The sequence below is a fragment of the Oncorhynchus clarkii genome, chromosome 6 (genome assembly GCF_045791955.1).
Source record: "Oncorhynchus clarkii lewisi isolate Uvic-CL-2024 chromosome 6, UVic_Ocla_1.0, whole genome shotgun sequence".
In the NCBI taxonomy this organism is placed as follows: Eukaryota; Metazoa; Chordata; class Actinopteri; order Salmoniformes; family Salmonidae; genus Oncorhynchus; species Oncorhynchus clarkii.
The window spans coordinates 57,384,622-57,405,761 of NC_092152.1; the positions used below are offsets into that span (position 1 = coordinate 57,384,622).

General features: G+C 46.3%; 1 protein-coding gene across 3 annotated transcripts; it reads left to right on the forward strand.

The window, feature by feature from the left end:
* The first annotated feature begins 2,967 nt into the window (after positions 1-2,967).
* On the forward strand, positions 2,968-20,790 carry LOC139411346 (protein MTSS 2-like). 3 transcript variants are annotated; one of them, XM_071157603.1, is made up of 12 exons: positions 2,968-3,048; positions 5,644-5,735; positions 6,100-6,174; positions 7,885-8,042; positions 10,154-10,261; positions 13,769-13,866; positions 17,458-17,677; positions 17,822-17,896; positions 18,316-18,465; positions 18,961-19,137; positions 19,527-19,692; positions 19,884-20,790. In XM_071157603.1, the coding sequence occupies exons 1-12, from the start codon at positions 2,999-3,001 to the stop codon at positions 20,657-20,659; spliced, it is 2,145 nt and encodes a 714-aa protein (XP_071013704.1). In that variant the 5' UTR covers positions 2,968-2,998; the 3' UTR covers positions 20,660-20,790. The 3 variants fall into 3 exon arrangements, with proteins under 3 accessions (XP_071013704.1, XP_071013703.1, XP_071013705.1); XM_071157602.1 differs by lacking the exons at positions 2,968-3,048; positions 5,644-5,735; positions 6,100-6,174 and having other exon boundaries at positions 7,555-8,042; XM_071157604.1 differs by lacking the exons at positions 2,968-3,048; positions 5,644-5,735; positions 6,100-6,174; positions 18,316-18,465 and having other exon boundaries at positions 7,557-8,042.
* Positions 20,791-21,140: the final 350 nt, after the last annotated feature.

The window sequence follows — 21,140 nt, forward strand, 5'->3', positions numbered from 1 at the left end:
GGGAAAAATCAATATGTGCTGACTTCCTGTGGGTTCCTTGTGGGAGGGGAGTGTTGCAGGGAGGAGGGTTACAGGCAGGGAGGCTAACAGTAAACACAGACTGGCTGTGCTGTGCTGTGCTGTGCTGTGCTGTGCTGTGCTGGGGCTAGGGCAGGAGCAGATGGGGACGACAGCAGACTACACAGAGGAGAGGAGCTTCTTTCAGGATTAGTTCACTGGCTGTCTCTCTATGAGGGGATGACCAATAGCTGAACAGGGTATAGTGACTGAGCTACAGGCTGCCCATACTTTACAAATACAGTGTGTGCTGGGGGGGGGGTGGCACTTAAATCCTCACAGACTGTCAGATAAAATTTGCTTAATTTTACTCCCGTTCTTCACCCTTCTAAGACAAGCACGCACAGACATAGGTGCACACACAAATAGCTACACACATAACTAGACATACGTTGGCCTAATTTGTTGCCCAGATGTGAGCCTGGAGTTTTTTCTCCCTCCTCATCTTGTTGTTGATCTCTTGCGGATGTTGTTACGAGAGAGAGAGAGGAAGTTAATAAGAATATAAAACAGGAAGGGAATATATTAAAAGGAGCGAACACACACACACACACACACACACACACACACACACACACACACACACACACACACACACACACGCTGTTACACTCTCTCCCCAGCAGTCAGCTCATTAGAATGTGTGAGGAGATCCCTCTCAGCACTGCCTCTCTCTCTCTCTCTCTCACTTTCCCTTTTCCCTGTCTCTCTTTCTTTCTCTCTCCATTTCTCTCCCTCTTTCACTGCATCTCACTTGCTCCCCTCTCTCTTTTTGCCACTATGTATGCATCTCTCTTCCCCAGTCTCTTTCTCTCTCTCCTGCACTCTCTTTCTCTCTCCCCCAGTCTCTTTCTCTCTCTCCTGCACTCTCTTTCTCTCTCCCCCAGTCTCTTTCTCTCTCTCCTGCACTCAATTTTCAATTTCAAGGTACTTTATTGGCATGACATTAGACACTATTTCAAAGTGAGGTTAGAAAACGCCCCCTCTCATTCCATATGTGTGTGCTGTGTGTTAGGGTGTGTGGGGGGAGGGTAGAGGGTAGAGGGTAGCTGGGGGGTAGGGAGTGTTGCCCTGGGCTGGATTAATGAATGGTTGCTATGTAATTATGAATACAGATTATCTGTATCTTAACAGTGTGTTTTCACAGAGACTGGCCTTTTAGTCTCTCTCTCTCTCTCTCTCTCTCTCTCTCTCTCTCTCTCTCTCTCTCTCTCTCTCTGTCTCTCTGTCTCTCTGTCTCTCTGTCTCTGTCTCTGTGTGTGTGTTACTGTGCAGTAGTCAATGATTTGACTTTAGGCATCCAAGTGAAGGATGGGCCAGCAATACAGAAGGCTGACTGTCACAAATGAACAAGTACCCCCCCCCCCCCCCCCCTCCCTTCTCATTCAACACTCTCTGTGTGTAATCAATGTGTATACATTTATATACTAGGAGCCTGTCTCTCCCACCAGTCCTATAGGTATGACTTCACCAAGATTAGGCCAAGGTCACGGGAGCCCCAGATCTCTCATTATGAAATGTGTCAGGTTGATGGCTGTAACGGTGAGGATGGGGTGGACCCGGGGCTAGGGGGCTGGATGCTCGAATTGGATCCTCCTGTCTCTCAGCTCAGGTCACACTCACACACGGTGTCAATGAGCCACTGGGAGACAGGAAGTAGTAATATGACGATATTAGGTTCCGGTGAAGGAGCTGGCTTTCTCTGCACTTATCTGAGGTGGAAGGGTCTGCTTGTCCAACAGAAGTAATCAGATGTAGTTGGGGTAATACCTCTCCCTGATCCTCCCACTCGGGCATGGGTAGGGTTAGGGGTGTAGTCCGAGCCACCCCCGGGTAGAGAGAGAGAGGGGTGTGGATAGGGTGGTGTATAAGCCTCTTGTGTCGTGTCCAGCAATCTGGATTCAGGGCTCTAGAATCCCCAATCTTTAGTTACCAGTCAGCAGAGCGGAAAGTAGCTGGGCTCAGGAGAAGGAGGCTGGTTGTAAATCCTCTATATCGCCCCCTGTTGATCCTCGCTGTTAAACCCCTAATACCCTGTCTGTCTTTGTCTCTCTCCCATTCTGATCATGATAGGGTCATACCTCTAAGATTAAACCTTGATGTAAGAGGTTATCAGGCTAAGAGACTGTGTGCTTTAGATACTCGAACTCCAGATGTGTCTCTTCCTACTCGCATGTTAACATAATATCGACCCTGTTGCCTAGTCACTTTACCCTTACTATATGTACATAGCTATCTCAATTACCTCGCACCCCTGCACATCGACTCGGTTCTGCTATTCCCTGTATATAGCCATGTTATTTTTACTCATTATTTTTATATATATATATATTTTGTTTAGCTTTATCTTTAACTCTGCGTTGTTGTAAAAGGACCCGTAAGTAAGCGTGTTAGTCTAGTTGTTTAGGAAGCATGTGACAAATAACAGTTTGGTCCATAATATACTCTCCGAGGCTCTTTGTAAGCCAGTAACACCACTGGTGTAAAACTCTAGTGTTGCTCGGCTCACCTTTGGAAGCAAGTGAAGTGGCACACTCAGATTCACGGGTCAGCTTCTTCCCAAGTGAACTTTCTCGGCTATAAATAGCCTGATGTTTATCAGAGCTACAGGTTACTCACCCACAGTCTCACGCACACCCTACACATACTGTACACTACACTACACACACACACTGCGTAGGCCTCTAAAAAGGCTCTCCTTAATATAAAGATATATATTTGGACTAGGGCAAGAGTGTGTATATTACCTCCAGGTTGCTGCTGTCTGTTGGAGTGAATATTAAACAGACCTCAGTGGGCAGTCTGTTTGGTGGTCTGTCTGGCTTGTCGGTCTGCAGTATACATTACGTTGACTGGACGTTTTCCAAATGTTTCCCTAACCACCTCTGTATTGTGATCTCTTTCAGGCGCCACCAGAGACATTGGATCAGCTCTTACCAGGATGTGTATGCGGCATCGCAGCATCGAGGCCAAACTGCGCCATTTCACCAAGTAAGTCCCGCTCTCTTACGCAGGCATCCTCCTATAGTGGGGATTGGTCCCAAGAACTGTCAATCACTGCTCTGTGTAAACCATATCTTTGACGATGGTAGCCAACAGTAATGAGTAGTAGCTGTCATCCCATCCATGTTCCTTGGCTGACCTTCTGATAGTCTGTGGTAAGCTTTGGACAAACTGTGACCGTTGATTTTGTTCAGAGGCTACAACAGTATTGTCATGAGAATATGTGGTAGGCTTACATTTACATTTAGGTCCTTTAGCAGACACTCTTATCCAGAGAGACTAACAGGACCAATTAGGGTTAAGTGCCTTGCTCAAGGGCACATCGGTTGGAGTGGTCATCCCCAAAGCCAACACCTCCTTTGGCCGCCTTTCCTTACAGTTCTCTGCTGCCAGTGACTGGAACGAATTGCAAAAATCACTGAAGCTGGAGACTTACATTTCCCTCACTAACTTTAAACATCAGCTATCTGAGCAGCTAACTGATCGCTGCAGCTGTACATAATCCATCTGTAAATAGCCCACCCAATCTACCCACCTCACCCCCATATTGTTTTTATTTACTTTGCTGCTCTTTTGCACACCAGTATCACTACTTACACACCATCTGCTCATCTATCACTCCAGTGTTAATCTGCTAAATTGTAATTACTTTGCTACTATGGCCTATTTATTGCCATACCTCCTCATGCCATTTGCACACACTGTATATAGACTTTCTGTATTTTCTAGTGTGTTATTGACTGTACGCTTGCTTATTCCATGTAACTCTGTGTTGTTGTGTTGCTGTGTTGTTGTTTCAAGCTTTGCTTGATCTTGGCCAGGTCGCAGTTGTAAATGAGAACTTGTTCTCAACTAGTTTACCTGGTTAAATAAAGGTGAAATGAAAAAAATAAAAATCGATAGATTTTTCACCTCTGTGATTTGAATCAGCGACCTTTCGGTTACTGGTCCAACACTCTTAACTGCTATGTTACCTGCTGCCCAGACTCTCTTCATGCTAGAAGAGTGAATTCACACGTGTCATCCTCCACTGAGCGAGGTACCAGTCATGGGTTTTCCATGTAAGTCTATCCCAGTGTTTGGGTCGGGTCCGTGGTAATGTGGAAATAGCAGGGCGGAATACTTGTGCATGTGGGATTTAGACACAGGATCACCTCAGACGGGTTATTCTACACACTATCTAGACTGGAACCTTCACCCCCTAAAATGTATGATGCCGACAGGAGACGGAGGGAGGAGAAAACAGAATGTGAGGACGAACACGCTCCATTTCCCCCTTCCTCCGCTCCGCTCCTCCATCTTCTCCCCCTCCCTCCCTCCCCTCTCCCCGAATCCCAAGCACCTCATTATAGGACATCTGTAGACTATTCTCTCAGACACTTAGGCTAAATGAATGGCACCACCGGCAGCAGCCTGCTCTGTTCTAGACCACACAGTAAACCTCAAAGAAAGGAATCCATTCTATTTAGTTTGCAGTCTCTAATGACTTTTCCAAATCAGAGGCTATTACCATGATGATGATAATGATGATGGTGGTGTCTGTGGTGATGAGCATGATGATGATGATAATAATGATGATGATGATGATGGTGTCTGTGATGATGATGATGGTGGTGTCTTGTCGGGGTGTTTACATTCCTTACAAAGCATTTCTGGGAACAAAAGTTTCTCAAAACTGATCTCCTAACCCGTTGACATTGCACCACACTATAAACAGGGATGAAGCACACATCAGCACTGTGCTGTCAGTCTGTGAGTGGTCGACCTGGGAGGCTGCAGTTTCCCCGCTCCACCATGGGACTCCCAGCTCGTCCTGTAGTGACGGGGGTGTGCAGATGTGCAACATACCACAAATAGTGAAGTGGGACGAACCACGAAGGAAAATGTATATAACCGCTTTCCCTTTCCAAAGATCATATATCTTAGAGCTTATAGAGTTCATCATGGCAAAGATTCATTTTGTCCACGTGTTCCATATGATGTGTACCAGATGAAGACAAATTGTTACATTTAAATGGAAAAGAAAATCATTGTAGCCTCCCGAGTGACGCAGCGGTCTAAGGCACTGCATCCCAGTGCCTGAGGCGTCACTACAGACCTGGGCTCGATCCCGGGCTGTGTCACAACCCGGCCGCGACCGTGAGTCCCATAGGGCGGCGCACAATTTGCCCAGCGTCGTCCGGGTTAGGGGAGGGTTTGGCTGGGTGGGGCTTTACTTGGCTCATTGCGCTCTAGCGACTCCTTGTGGCGGGCCGGGCGCCTGCAGGCTGACTTCGGTCATCAGTTGAACAGTGTTTCCTCCGACACATTGGTGCAGCTGGCTTCCTTGTTAAGCGGGCGGGTGTAAAGTCGCGCTGTTTGGCGTGTCATGTTTCGAATGACTCATGACTCCGCCCTTCACCTCTCCCGAGCCTGTTTGTCAGTTGCAGCGATGAGACAAGATCGTAATTGGATATCACAAAATTGGGGAGAAAAAGCAGGTTAAGTACAAACATTTTTTTTTTTTTAAGTAAATCATTATTATAACCGTTAATTAACACACCCATTGTACCTCGCTCTTTCTCTTTCCCTCTGTCCTCCCAGTGCTCTGATGGAGAGCTTGATCACTCCTCTCCAGGACAGGATTGAGGATTGGAAGAAGACCGCCAACCAGCTGGACAAGGACCATGCCAAAGGTGAACAATAATAATAATGATAACAATATTGGATTGGATTTACATAGCGCCTTTCTACCAGCTGAGCTACTCAAAGTGCTTTGCATAGTAAGGGGTAAACTCACCTCATCCAACACCAATGTGTGGCACCCAACCTGGGTAATGCACGGCAACCATTGTCGTGCCAGAACGCTCACCACACATCGGCGAGCATGGTGGAGAGGTGAGGAGTGATATATGCCAAGTAGGAATGAGGGGGGATGACTAGGTGGCCATGATGAAAACATCATGATGGAGGTGAGACACACACAGGGTACCTCAATCATATTCCCCTCTGTCTCCTGGGCCAATATGGATGACGTTCTGTACCCGCTCTCTCCTCCAGAGTACAAGAGATCTCGCCATGAGATCAAGAAGAAGTCCTCAGACACCATGAAACTGCAGAAGAAGGCCCGGAAAGGTAGGCTGCTCCTCTTCTCTCTCGCTCTCTCCGACTGATAACTAGCATGGCTGAACACTCCTAAACTGCCCTCTCCTGCTTTCCAGTGCTCTGAAATCACAGCAGGTTTCGCATTTTGTTTGGGCTGTATAACTATAGGTTAACCCGGACATTCTCTGTAATGTAACAGTCTCAGCTGTGTCTCCCCTTCAGCATGATTTTACAGTAGTAGTAGTGCTGAAAATGTCAAGGTCAAATCCTCAAGGTGAGATCCTTTGCCAAGGCATTGTAGCTGGTTGACGATTACAGTTTGGTCTTTAAAAGGGCCTCAAATCGCCTCAAATCACTCGAGTGAGGGGGTGAAATGAGGGAAGCCGCAGTGAGGGAGAACATAGCTCCACTCCCTGTTAGTGAAGACTGAGGTTATAGAGCAACACTCTCCCCTGGTGGTCAGGATGATAATGACAGGCCTTCCCTCATTCGCGATGATGCAGTTCACTCTGATCCAGCAGCCAATAAATACTGTTGTCTATTTAAGGCTATTTCTAGACAGTTGCCAGGCAGATGCAAGAACCTAAAATGATCAACTGAGGTGTATTTCATCTTAAAACCGGTGGAACATTGATTTTGGGGTTGCTTTACCAGGCTGAATTGTTTTTGATTTTGGCAACAGTGATTTTGCTCTAACCGTGCGCACTTTGGCCGTGAACTGAGCTGTGACGGCTTCCTTGTACTAACCCTAACGATGAGCTCAACGATCTCTGCTCTCTCTCCTTTACCTCTGTCACCCCTCTGACCCCCTGTATGTCCCCCAAATCCTCCTCTCAACCCATCTTTGTTGTCCCTTCCTCTTTCTATTTTTCTCTCCCTCCTCTCTCTTTCTCGCTCTCTCTCTGTCTGCGGTTGATTTCCCTTCTGTAGAAATCCAGGGTAAGTATGTGGTTCTCGTCCCACAACACTGCTGTGCTATGCTACATCTTCTTGACATGTATTCTGTCTAGAGGGGTTTTCCCATGCCCCAAAAAATACTATTTGGAGAAAAAAAAAGCTAAGTGATTTACATCACTGTAATACATTTGGCCTGACTCACTCATCTTCAGCTAGTTAGGCCTAGTAGCTGTAACCTTTAAAAGTCTGTCTACTTTCTGAGGCCTCTGGGAATGCCGTCCTGTGACCTTTGTGACTCCTGCATGACTTGTTCTAAAGCTCTTTCTGCTCACAGCGCTGGTTGCTGTTGACTAAGGTTCCCCCCTATCTTCTCTATCATGGCCGTCTCTGATACTACTCCCTGCTGCATGACTTAACATTACAAGACATTTTCCATTATTACTTCTGTAGATGTCAGTCTGTTTAGTGTCTGTATGCATTTCTGTTTAGCTCATGTAGATACAGTACCAGTGTAGAGTTTGTAGATCATTCTGTCCTGTGTCCTGGCTTGGGGGACCGAGAAGGGAGGGATGAGAGGGGAGAGATTTATCCCTTCAAGCCCAGACACACCATACAGTTCTAATCATTTCTTTCTCTCCTCCTCTCTCTTTTATGTCACACTTTGGTTTTTCCTTGTGACCTCTCTGTTACCCTCTTCTCCTCCTTTTGTCCTCCCTTGTCCCGCTACCTGCATTCTCTCTACATACCCAATCCCCCACTCCCTGAATACTATGCCCCTGCCCTCTGTTTCCCTTTCCCTGCTCCTTGTCCCTGTCCCCTGTGCTCTTCCTCCTGGCTCAACAGGCCGAGGGGACCTGCAGCCCCAGCTGGATAGTGCCATGCATGATGTGAATGACATGTACCTGCTGATGGAGGAGACAGAGAAGCAGGCGGTGCGCAGAGCTCTGGTGGAGGAGAGGGGACGCTTCTGCACCTTCATCGGCTTCCTGCAGCCTGTAGTGGTAAGACGAGGAGGGGAGGCAGGGGCTGTATGGGGAGGGGGAACACCAGGGAGCTGGGGTGAGACATGGGGCCAATCCCTAATCGTCCCTTAAGCCCTACGCTTTATGCACTTGTGGTGATCTGAGAGGATTTGATTGGTATAAGCAATATGGTAAAACTTCCATCTAGCCTATCAGAGGGCGGGGTGGAGCTATTACCAGGTTGCTCATACCAATCAATTCCTATCAAGTCTCCACAAGGGCACAGGATGAAGGGTTTAGGGGATGTTTTGGGATCTGGCCAGAGTGTAGATGAAACAGGAGGAGGGGAGACTTGTCAGGTGCTGAAACCTAACTTGGGGGGGAGTCAATAAGCCACCAGCTAAAATATGTTGACATTGCCCTCTAGTGTTGAGTCGAAGCTGAACAGTTGCAGTCATTCACATAAGGCCAGTGCTATTGCCATATACAGTGCCTTGCGAAAGTATTCAGCCCCCTTGAACTTTGCGACCTTTTGCCACATTTCAGGCTTTAAACATAAAGATATAAAACTGTATTTTTTTGTGAAGAATCAACAACAAGTGGGACACAATCATGAAGTGGAACGACATTTATTGTATATTTCAAACTTTTTGAACAAATCAAAAACTGAAAAATTGGGCGTGCAAAATTATTCAGCCCCTTTACTTTCAGTGCAGCAAACTCTCTCCAGAAGTTCAGTGAGGATCTCTGAATGATCCAATGTTGACCTAAATGACTAATGATGATAAATACAATCCACCTGTGTGTAATCAAGTCTCCGTATAAGTCTCCGTATGCACCTGCACTGTGATAGTCTCAGAGGTCCGTCAAAAGCGCAGAGAGCATCATGAAGAACAAGGAACACACCAGGCAGGTCCGAGATACTGTTGTGAAGAAGTTTAAAGCCGGATTTGGATACAAAAAGATTTCCCAAGCTTTAAACATCCCAAGGAGCACTGTGCAAGCGATACTATTGAAATGGAAGGAGTATCAGACCACTGCAAATCTACCAAGACCTGGCCGTCCCTCTAAACTTTCAGCTCATACAAGGAGAAGACTGATCAGAGATGCAGCCAAGAGGCCCATGATCACTCTGGATGAACTGCAGAGATCTACAGCTGAGGTGGGAGACTCTGTCCATAGGACAACAATCAGTCGTATATTGCACAAATCTGGCCTTTATGGAAGAGTGGCAAGAAGAAAGCCATTTCTTAAAGATATCCATAAAAAGTGTTGTTTAAAGTTTGCCACAAGCCACCTGGGAGACACACCAAACATGTGGAAGAAGGTGCTCTGAAACCAAAATTGAACTTTTTGGCAACAATGCAAAACGTTATGTTTGGCGTAAAAGCAACACAGCTGAACACACCATCCCCACTGTCAAACATGGTGGTGGCAGCATCATGGTTTGGGCCTGCTTTTCTTCAGCAGGGACAGGGAAAATGGTTAAAATTGATGGGAAGATGGATGGAGCCAAATACAGCACCATTCTGGAAGAAAACCTGATGGAGTCTGCAAAAGACCTGAGACTGGGACGGAGATTTGTCTTCCAACAAGACAATGATCCAAAACATAAAGCAAAATCTACAATGGAATGGTTCAAAAATAAACATATCCAGGTGTTAGAATGGCCAAGTCAAAGTCCAGACCTGAATTCAATCGAGAATCTGTGGAAAGAACTGAAAACTGCTGTTCACAAATGCTCTCCATCCAACCTCACTGAGCTCGAGCTGTTTTGCAAGGAGGAATGGGAAAAAATGTCAGTCTCTCGATGTGCAAAACTGATAGAGACATACCCCAAGCGACTTACATCTGTAATCGCAGCAAAAGGTGGCGCTACAAAGTATTAACTTAAGGGGGCTGAATCATTTTGCACGCCCAATTTTTCAGTTTTTGATTTGTTAAAAAAGTTTGAAATATCCAATAAATGTCGTTCCACTTCATGATTGTGTCCCACTTGTTGTTGATTCTTCACAAAAAAATACAGTTTTATATCTTTATGTTTGAAGCCTGAAATGTGGCAAAAAGTCACAAAGTTCAAGGGGGCCGAATACTTTCGCAAGGCATTGTATAATAACACTGACTGAAATGAGTCTCGTTGTTTTGACCAGAATGGAGAGATTGCCATGCTGGGAGAGATCACTCACCTTCAGGCCATAATTGATGACCTCACTGTGCTGACCACTGATCCCCACAAACTGCCCCCCGCCAGCGAGCAGGTACCCACACTCTCTTCTAATATATTTGTATTATTTTTAGCCTAGTATTTTAGTATAATGCTCCATATCTCAGTCCCGCCGTCTAGACAGAGGTCATTAGATGCTAGATGGAACAGTGCTTGTGTGATAGAGTGAAATGTGCCATAACAAGAATAGCATCATAATGTGCACCAGCAAGCAATATGCTATTAATTTATCCGAATGTGATAATATGACCAGTGTGCTCTATTGATGTCTGTTTGTACAGAGTTAGATTAGTAATGCGTAGGAGTTCCTATAAGGGAAGCATGCAGTTTACCAGCTCGCTCATTACAACTGAAGCTAATGCTACACGTCCATGTGAATCATTCTCATATCCCCCCCCCCCCCCCCCCTCCCTTTCAGGCAAAAATGCGTAACTGAATTGTTTCCAGCAGCACAGTTACAGTCACCAACTCTCTGGTTAACATGAAAACTGCCTAACTAGCTGTGCTAGGGCGAGTAAAATGGTCATAGGGGTCTCATTTATGTCTGGAAGTAGCTAGCAAGCTAGCCAATATTAGTTTGGGTGCTTGACTGCTGTTGTAAGGCCAGAACGCTCAAATCAACCCTACTCCTCGGCCCGAACGTCCAGTGTGCGCTCCGAGTGCGAAACGGTCTGAATTTACACACTGACAATCTGACAACGCACTGAATTTATGAGCGTCACATTGTACAGCGCCATATTTTCTGCTCCATCCTAACGGAAACCCAGAGGGTTTTTTGTTTTCATGGAATAGAAACACCATAATATGAATCAAATGCATTAACTTCTTACGGATCATTGGAACGCTAGCCTCCCACCTCGACAACTTCCGGTGAAATTGCAGAGTACCAAATTCAAACGACAGAAACCGTAATATTACACATTCATAAAAATACAAGTGTCATACATCATTTAAAAGCTAAACTTCTTGTTAATCCAGCCGCTTTGTCAGATTTCAAAAAGGCTTTACGGCAAAAGCACACCATGCGATTATCTAAGGACTGCGCCCCGCATTACATACATTTTCCAACCAAGCAGAGGTGTCAGGAAAGTCAGAAATAGCAATAAAATAAATCACTTACCTTTGAAGATCTTCATCTGGCTGCAATCACAAGGGTCCCAGCTACATAACAAATGGTCCTTTTGTTCGATAAAGTTCTTCTTTATATCCCAAAAAAGTCAGTTTCATTGGCGAGCTTGACTCAGTAATCCACCGGTTTCCCTCGTTCAAAATGCATACAAATGAATACCGTAAATTACCAATAATCTTCTTCCAAACATATCAAACAACATTCCTAATCAATCCTCAGGTACCCTAATATGTAAATAAACGATACAATTTAAGACGGAGAATACCGGAGACCATTACCGGAGATAAATAACAAAGTGCACGACCTCACTGGAATGCGCAACAAACACTACAGCCAAAATGGGAGCCACTTTGAAAAACTACAAATTCTAGCTAAATTTTCAAAAAACAAGCCTGAAACGCTTTCTAAAGACTGCAGTTCCTATATGTCAGCAATCTGGGAGTCTTCCTTTTATATTCCCATTCCCAGCCATTGGAATAAGTGGGTTTTCACCTGCCATATCAGTTCTGTTATACTCACAGACATTATTTTAACAGTTTTGGAAACTATCCAATACTACCAATTATGTGCATATCCTAGCTTCTGGGCCTGAGTAACAGGCAGTTTACTTTGGGCACCTCATTCATCCAAACTTCCGAAATAATGCCCCCTAGTCCGAAGAAGTCAATCAAGTACCAGTCAAAAGTCTGGACACAGCTACTGATTCCAGGATTTTTCAAAATGTTTACTATTTTCTACATTGTAGAATAATAGTGAATCAATCCAATTTTAATCAAATGTATTTATAAAGCCCTTCTTACATCAGCTGATGTCACAAAGTGCTGTACAGAAACCCAGCCTAAAACCCCAAACAGCAAGCAATGCAGGTGTAGAAGCACGGTGGCTAGGAAAAACTCCCTTGAAAGGCCAGAACCTAGGAAGAAACCTAGAAAGGAACCAGGTTATGAGGGGCGGCCATTCCTCTTCTGGCTTTGCCGGGTGGAGATTATAACAGAACATGGCCAAGATTTTCAAATGTTCATAGGTGACCAGCAGGGTCAAATAATAATAATAATCACAGTGGTTGTAGAGTGTGCAACAGGTCAGCACCTCAGGAGTAAACGTCACTTGGCTACCGCTCCTGCTGTCTTTAGAGAGTTGAAAACAGCAGGTCTGGGACAGTAGTACGTCCGGTGAACAGGTCAGAGTTCCATAGCCGCAGGCAGAACAGTTGAAACTGGAGCACCAGCACGACCAGGTGGACTGGGGACAGCAAGGAGTCATCATGCCAGGTAGTCCTGAGGCATATGTCCTAGGGCTCAGGTCCTCGGAGAGAGAGAAAGAAAGAGAGAGGGAATTACAGAGAGAATACTTAAATTCACACAGGACACCGGATAAGACAGGCGGTATACTCCAGATATAACAAACTGACCCTAGCAGGGCCAAGCAGGCAGGATATAACCCCACCTACTTTGCCAAAGCACAGCCCCCACACCACTGTAGGGATATCTCCAACCACCAACTTACCATCCTGAGACAAGGCTGAGTATAGCCCACAAAGATCTCCCCCACGGCACAACTCAAGGGGTGCGGCCAACCCGGACAGGAAGATCACATCAGTGACTCAACCCACTCAAGTGACGCACCCCTCCTAGGGATGGAATGGAAGAGCACCAGTAAGCCAGTGACTCAGCCCCTGTAATAGGGTTTGAGGCAGAGAATCCCAATGGAGAGAGGGGAACCGGCCAGCCAGAGACAGCAAGAGCGGTTCGTTGATCCAGTGCCTTTCTGTTCACCTTCACACTCCTGGGCCAGACTACACTCAATCATAGGACCTACTGAAGAGATGAGTTGTCGATAAAGACTTAAAAGGTTGAGACTGAGTCTGCGTCTCTCACATGGATAGGCAGACCATTCCATTAAAATGGAGCTCTATAGGAGAAAGCTCTGCCTCCAGCTGTTTGCTTAGGATTTCTATGGACAATAAGGAGGCCTGCGTCTTGTGACCGTAGCGTACGTGTAGGTATGTACGGCAGGACCAAATCGGAAAGATAGATAGGAGCAAGCCCATGTAATGCTTTGTAGGTTAGCAGTAAAACCTTGAATCAGCCCTTGTGAAGACATCACAACTATGAAATAACACATATGGATTCAGTTAAGAACTCATTCTTATTTACAAGGACAGCCTACCGTCTCCCACGTGCCTGCAATATGGAAGACTATCAAATGCTTCTCAAAGTTGCTCTCTGGTGGTGAAACTAGCAATAACTTGCATTAACAGAAAAAAAAATGGCTGACAAATAGATAAAGTGCCACAGAATGCTGCGTTATCCATCAAGGTGTGCCGCAGTATGACGCAACTTTTAAAGGATGAACCACTGTATAACACTTATATGGTGCCAATTGGATTGACTCTCTCTCTCTCTCTCCCAGGTGATCAAAGACCTGAAGGGTTCAGACTACAGCTGGTCCTACCAGACCCCTCCCTCCTCCCCCAGCAGTTCTGGCTCCAGGAAGAGCAGCATGTGCAGGTACGAACCGGAGGGAGACAGGACACAGGGGCAAGAAATACAGACATTTGTATTGACATGGATTCATTTGATTTGATCAACGAATGGGGATTCTTTGTTTTTGTTCTGAGCCTAGGTGTGTGGATGACGTGTTGTAGGCTATGTGAGTGTGAACATGCAGTACGTCTGACAATGAAAGTGACAGCGAAAGTGTGTCAGTGAGAGGTGCCGTTCAGATAAGTGTCGTATCTTAGGGGGAAAAAAGGCGCCCCTGCATGTCTGCGCACGTCTGTCTGTATGAGTGTCTGCTGAGCGTCTGTCTGTATGAGTGTCTGCTGAGCGTCTGTCTGCTGGTCCATATGTCTGTTATGTCATCTGTCCTCGCAGAGTTTAATCACAAATGGCACCATATGGCATGCAACACTCAGAGCACTAAACATTTTTTCCCCCGTATTTTTTCACTTAGTGGTGAAAATTACAACTTTATTTCAACTTAAAACAGACTTGTTTGATGATACCAAATAGCACATGACATGTATATTACAATGTTAGGGTGTGTTTTTCAAAATAATCCCTGTTTCCATGTGTGATGAAGTAGGACACTTGTTAGGTCTGAAGTGGTGTCCTCTGTTCTGAACAAGTATCTCTCAGGCTTGTCACGGCACTGCTCTGATGTGTTGACATGGTCTATGTGTCTGTGTGTTTATGTGTGCGTGTCGCTTGTGTCACTGTCTGGGAGGCCATGTCTTTGGGCATGCCAGCTACCCTGCCCTGTACCCTGTGTGTCTAATCTACCCATGCTTGGTTCTCACATGTTCTCACACTCTCTTAACTTGTCTTTTCCATCTTTCCTCCTCCTCTCCCTCCCTAACCCTCTACCTCTGACCCCCCTCCACGCTCAACATGTCTATCCCCATCCCTGCATGTGTGTGTGTGTGTGTGTGTCTCCCAACCTTTCCACTCTACATTCACACTTACCCTTGGTGTTCTGTGTGTTTGGCCTCTTCTCTATTTCCTGTGGTTTGATCACTTCCTATTCTTCTGTATTTGCACGGCCTCTTTCTCTTCCTGTGTGTTTGGCTTCTCTACTCTCTGTGCCTCTTTCCCTCCTATTCTGGTTGGGTTCCCTTATTTCACTGCTGCTGCTCTACTTTCAACTCCAACTTGGGAATGTCCTCATCTTAACCTCTGCCCATCATATAAACTACCTGTCTCTTATATGAACTCTACCCATCATATAAACTACCTGTCTCTTATATGAACTCTACCCATCATATGAACTACCTGTCTCTTATATGAACTCTACCCATCATATAAACTACCTGTCTCTTATATGAACTATAACCATCATATAAACTACCTGTCTCTTATATGAACTCTACCCATCATATGAACTACCTGTCTCTTATATGAACTCTACCCATCATATAAACTACCTGTCTCTTATATGAACTCTACCCATCATATAAACTACCTATCTCTCTTATATGAACTATAACCATCATATAAACTACTTGTCTCTTAAATGAACTCTACCCATCATATAAACTACCCGTCTCTCTTATATGAACTCTACCCATCATATAAACTACCCATCATATAAACTACCCGTCTCTCTTATATGAACTCTACCCATCATATAAACTACCCGTCTCTCTTATATGAACTCTACCCATCATATAAACTACCCGTCTCTCTCATATGAACTCTACCCATCATATAAACTACCCGTCTCTCTCATATGAACTCTACCCATCATATAAACTACCTGTCTCTCTCATATGAACTTTACCCATCATATACACTACCCGTCTCTCTCATATGAACTCTACCCATCATATAAATTACCCGTCTCTCTCATATGAACTCTACCCATCATATAAACTACCCATCATATAAACTACCCGTCTCTCTCATATGAACTCTACCCATCATATAAACTACCCGTCTCTCTCATATGAACTCTACCCATCATATAAACTACCCATCATATAAACTACCCGTCTCTCTCATATGAACTCTACCCATCATATAAACTACCTATCATATAAACTACCGTCTCTCTCATATGAACTCTACCCATCATATAAACTACCCGTCTCTCTCATATGAACTCTTCCCATCATATAAACTACCCATCATATACACTACCCGTCTCTCTCATATGATCTCTACCCATCATATAAACTACCCATCATATAAACTACCCGTCTCTCTCATATGAACTCTACCCATCATATAAACTACCTGTCTCTCTCATATGAACTCTTCCCATCATATAAACTACCCATCATATAAACTACCTATCTCTCTTATATGAACTCTACCCATCATATAAACTACCTATCTCTCTTATATGAACTCTACCCATCATATAAACTACCTATCTCTCTTATATGAACTCTACCCATCATATAACCTACCTGTCTCTCTCATATGAACTCTACCCATCATATAAACTACCCGTCTCTCTCACATGTACTCTACCCATCATATAAACTACCTATCTCTCTTATATGAACTCTACCCATCATATAAACTACCTGTCTCTCTCATATGAACTCTACCCATCATATAAACTACCTGTCTCTCTCATATGAACTCTACCCATCATATACACTACCCGTCTCTCTCATATGAACTCTGCCCATCATATAAACTACCCATCATATAAACTACCTGTCTCTCTCATATGAACTCTGCCCATGATATACACTACCCGTCTCTCTCATATGTACTCTACCCATCATATAAACTACCTGTCTCTCTCATATGTACTCTACCCATCATATACACTACCTGTCTCTCTCATATGAACTCTGCCCATGATATAAACTACCTGTCTCTCTCATATGAACTCTACCCATCATATAAACTACCTGTCTCTCTCATATGAACTCTGCCCATCATATAAACTACCTGTCTCTCTCATATGAACTCTGCCCATCATATACACTACCTGTCTCTCTCATATGAACTCTACCCATCATATACACTACCTGTCTCTTATATGAACTCTACCCATAATATAAACTACCTGTCTCTCTCATATGAACTCTACCCATCATATAAACTACCTGTCTCTCTCATATGAACTCTGCCCATCATATAAACTACCTGTCTCTCTCATATGAACTCTGCCCATCATATACACTACCTGTCTCTCTCATATGAACTCTACCCATCATATACACTACCTGTCTCTCTCATATGAACTCTGTCCATCATATAAACTACCTGTCTCTCTCATATGAACTCTGCCCATCATATACACTACCTGTCTCTCTCATATGAACTCTACCCATCATATACACTACCTGTCTCTCTCATATGAACTCTGCCCATCATATACACTACCTGTCTCTCTCATATGAACTCTGTCCATTGCTTGCTCTGCTCCTCTGGCCCTCGCTACCCTTTTTCATTTCAATTCATCACTCTCTCCCATATCCATTACTACACATCCTCATTCAATCTCACACCTTCTCCACCTCTTGCTTCCTAAATGTGGTTTATATGATATCACCTTCCCTTAAATAATTCCCTTCACCCTGCCTGACCCTATTCCCTGCCCCCTCACCACCCTCTCACCCTGGCCCCACCCCACTGCAGCAGTGTGAACAGCGCCCACAGTAGCGCCTCCCGCTCCTCCGGAGGCTCTCAGACTCACTCACCCAGTTCGTCCTATCGCTACCGCAGCCTGGCCCACCCGCCACCGGGGAACGCTCACCGCCTCAGCAGCGTCTCTTCCCACGACTCAGGCTTCATATCGCAGGACGCCAACGTCTACTCCAAGCCTCCCTCGCCCATGCCCTCTGACATCACCAGCCAGGTATGACTCCCGTCACAGATGTCGCTGCAGTGCTGAAACGTAGATCCGCCCACTCCTTGGTTTTATTTCCTCTACTCTTCTGCCCGACGTCTCTTGGTTTTGCGTTCATTCCATCTCTTTTTTGACCTCTATTTCCCACTGCAGAAGTCGTCAAGCTCTGCATCCTCAGAGGCATCCGAGACCTGCCAGTCAGTCAGTGAGTGCAGCTCTCCCACAACGGTAAGCACAACAGTGACCTCGCACTCCTGTCCTATCGTGTGCAAACATATTGGAATACATGATCCACATAGCCATGCTCGTTTTAGTCATCTGTGTATTGCATACTGTAATGTTGTGCTGTATATGTGTATGAGAGAAGCTGGTAAAACTGACCGGCAGGATGGTCACCCTAAGTACGTGTTCTTCATCAGCCCAGGTCAACCTGCTCTGTCACCGCTGATCTCTTGTCTTTGCCCTCTTTTCTTCTGCTACTCATACCGTTTGTGTATGCGTGTGTTTTGGAGTGCACATGCACGCACTTTTTGTGCATGTACAGTATGTCTCTGTGACCCAGAGGTCACATCACAAAGGCTCCTCCCATAAGCCTTTGGCGTTGATGGACGCTCTGACGATCACGATCTTGTCTCTCCGTTCCGCAGTTTGGCTCGTCCTTCGCTACCTTCCGCCCTGCTCTCTCTCACACTGGCTCCATCAGGCCTCTCTCTGTCATACTTCCTGCGTCCCCACCCTATAACTACTCCCCTGGATCCAACACTACCTCTCCCACATCAAAGGTTCCTTGCTGGAAGGTTTGTTTTCATCTGTACACTTTTCTTTGCCGTTTTTGGTTAGTTTTTTGTTTTTCTATTTTAATTTGTGCTTCTTGAGTTAACGCTTATTCACCAGGTCTTTCTTTTCATTTCACCATCTGCTTAACTCATTCATGACTTCGTTACTTTGCTCCATAACCTGTGTGCCTTTTCTGTTGTAGTTGGCCATCAGTCTCACCCCCCCTGGTTTCAAATCTCCTGTGTGGTGATTTGCTAAACTGAGCAGGCCATGGGTGCCACCCATTTCACCTTTCGAAGTCTCACAAACTCAAAAGGCTTCAAACCAATAAACCCACTCATCAATTTGACCCAATACCAAACACTCACACACGATGAGGAATCCCCCCCGAACTACCCCCACACTGTACCCAGATGAAAGGCGTCAAACTGCTGGATAGTGGACGGGTCTCTCTCAATAGAGAGTTCGCTCTGTTGCTTTTCACTGCTTCTTATTAATCACACCCACCTCTTCAGGATTGGTCCAAGGCAGGTTCTTATGAGCAGCCATTGGCAGCCACGCTTCAGCGGAGGAAGGAGCCCATGGATAGGCTGAAGGAGAGCGAGGCATCCCCGGGCTCCCAGGGATATGCTGGTGCTCACCCAGACGATGTCCAGAGGTCCCGAATGACCCCCGCCACCATCGCTGCCAAGGTAACAGAGAAAATGCAGATTTACCTCGCAATGGTGTGAATACAAGACACTGCTCTAACACAACTGTTGGATTTTAACCCCGGATTGGAGTTTGGTGGTTATAGTCTGTCCATTGTGATTGGTAGTGGTCCTGTGCTCCTACCATGTGATAAGTGTTTGCTAAGGCTATTGATTGCGATACGGTTAGATCCTTAGTCATCATCCTAATCATGTGTTGTTCCTGTGTTAGTCCGCTAGTCCCATGTAGCTCTGTTGGTAGAGCATTCGATTCCCACGGTGGAACCAGTGCGAAAAAAAGTACTAAAATGTATACACTCACTACTGTAAGTCGCATTGGATAAGAGTGTCTGCTTAGTGACTGAAAACAACGTGTTGTCGCTTCCTCCCAGCACGGCGAAGAGGTGTCTCCAGCAGCCAGTGACCTGGCCATGGTCCTGACCCGTGGTCTCAGCATGGAGCAGCAGAAGAGCAACAGGGACTCCTTGCAGTACTCTAGTGGCTACAGCACCCAGACCACCACGCCCTCCTGCTCCGAGGACACTATCCCCTCTCAGGGTACCACTCTGACAAGTACACTCGTAGAGTAAACACCTATACATACAGAAGTCCACCTCATGTGCATTAACCAACAGAGAATGCACTCGCTGTCCTCTCTCAGGGAAACCGTCCCCAACAGCATAATACATGCAATACTCATCCTCTGAATAACACACCACACCCTCTATCTCTCTCTCTCTCTCCCCCAGGGTCGGATTATGACTGCTACTCTGTGAATGGAGATGCTGAAGGTGAGGCGTCAACTGACTTTGACAAGTCCTCCACCATCCCCCGCCACAGCAACATCGGCCAGAACTACCGACGCATGATCCAGACCAAGAGGCCGGCCAGCACCGCTGGTCTGCCCAGTGGGGCCCAGGGCGGAGTGCTTGGAGGGGGAGGGGGCATTGGGACCCCTGGGACTGCCACCATCCGCCGAACCCCATCCACCAAGCCGGGTGTGAGACGTACCCTGTCCAACGCGGGCCCCATCCCCATCCGCCCGCCCATAGTGCCAGTGAAGACACCCACGGTGCCTGATGCTCCTGGGGGGTACCCCGGGCCTCCGGTACGTGTGGGCAGTGAGGAGTGTGTGTTCTACGTGGCGGATGACTCCTCCCCCAACGCTTTGGAGTATGTGAAGGCCTCTCCCAAGCGTCTGAGCCTGCCCAACACAGCGTGGGGGTCTGGGGGAGCGATGGAGATGAGTGTGTATGTCCAGCACGGCTCTGAGGAGGACCAGATGATAGCCGCTAACCGCCACAGCCTGGTGGAGAAGATAGGAGAGCTGGTGGCCAGTGCCCATGCCCTTGGGGAGGGACAGTTCCCCTACCCCAACCTCCCTGATGACCCCCCGCCTGGCCCGGCCCCCCAGCATGACCCCCAGGCCCCCGGGTCAGGCACCGACGTGCTGGTGTCCATCCGCAGGGGCGTGCGGCTCCGCAAGACCGTCTCCAACGACAGGTCTGCGCCCAGGATTTTGTGATGGCGCACAACGGAGCGGAGGGAGCGCAGCCTGCACCCACCGAGGTGCCCCAACCACTACATACAGTACTGACTCTGTAGTAAAGAAGTAAATATGACAACAGAAGATTACAACAACAAAAAAGTTTAATTAGAAGTAAATGATAAATAACAATAATAATGCTGATAATGAAAAAGTAAATGATGAATAATAATGACAGGCTCTGGCCACTATAACTCTATCGTGTCTGGGCGCATGTTTGTTTAATTAGCCCCACCATCACCACGGGATCCTCCAGACTGTATATAGAGACTCTGACTGGACTGACTGCTGAGATAGAGAGGGACTGTTTATAGGGACCTGGACTTCCAGCCACCCTCTCCACCTCCTCCCACAACCCCCCACTCCTCACCCAACCTCTTACACCCCCCCCCCCCCCCCCCACCCCCCCACCATTCTAGAGTAAAGCAGAGGGAAGCAGGTGGCAGAGAGACAGGTGAAA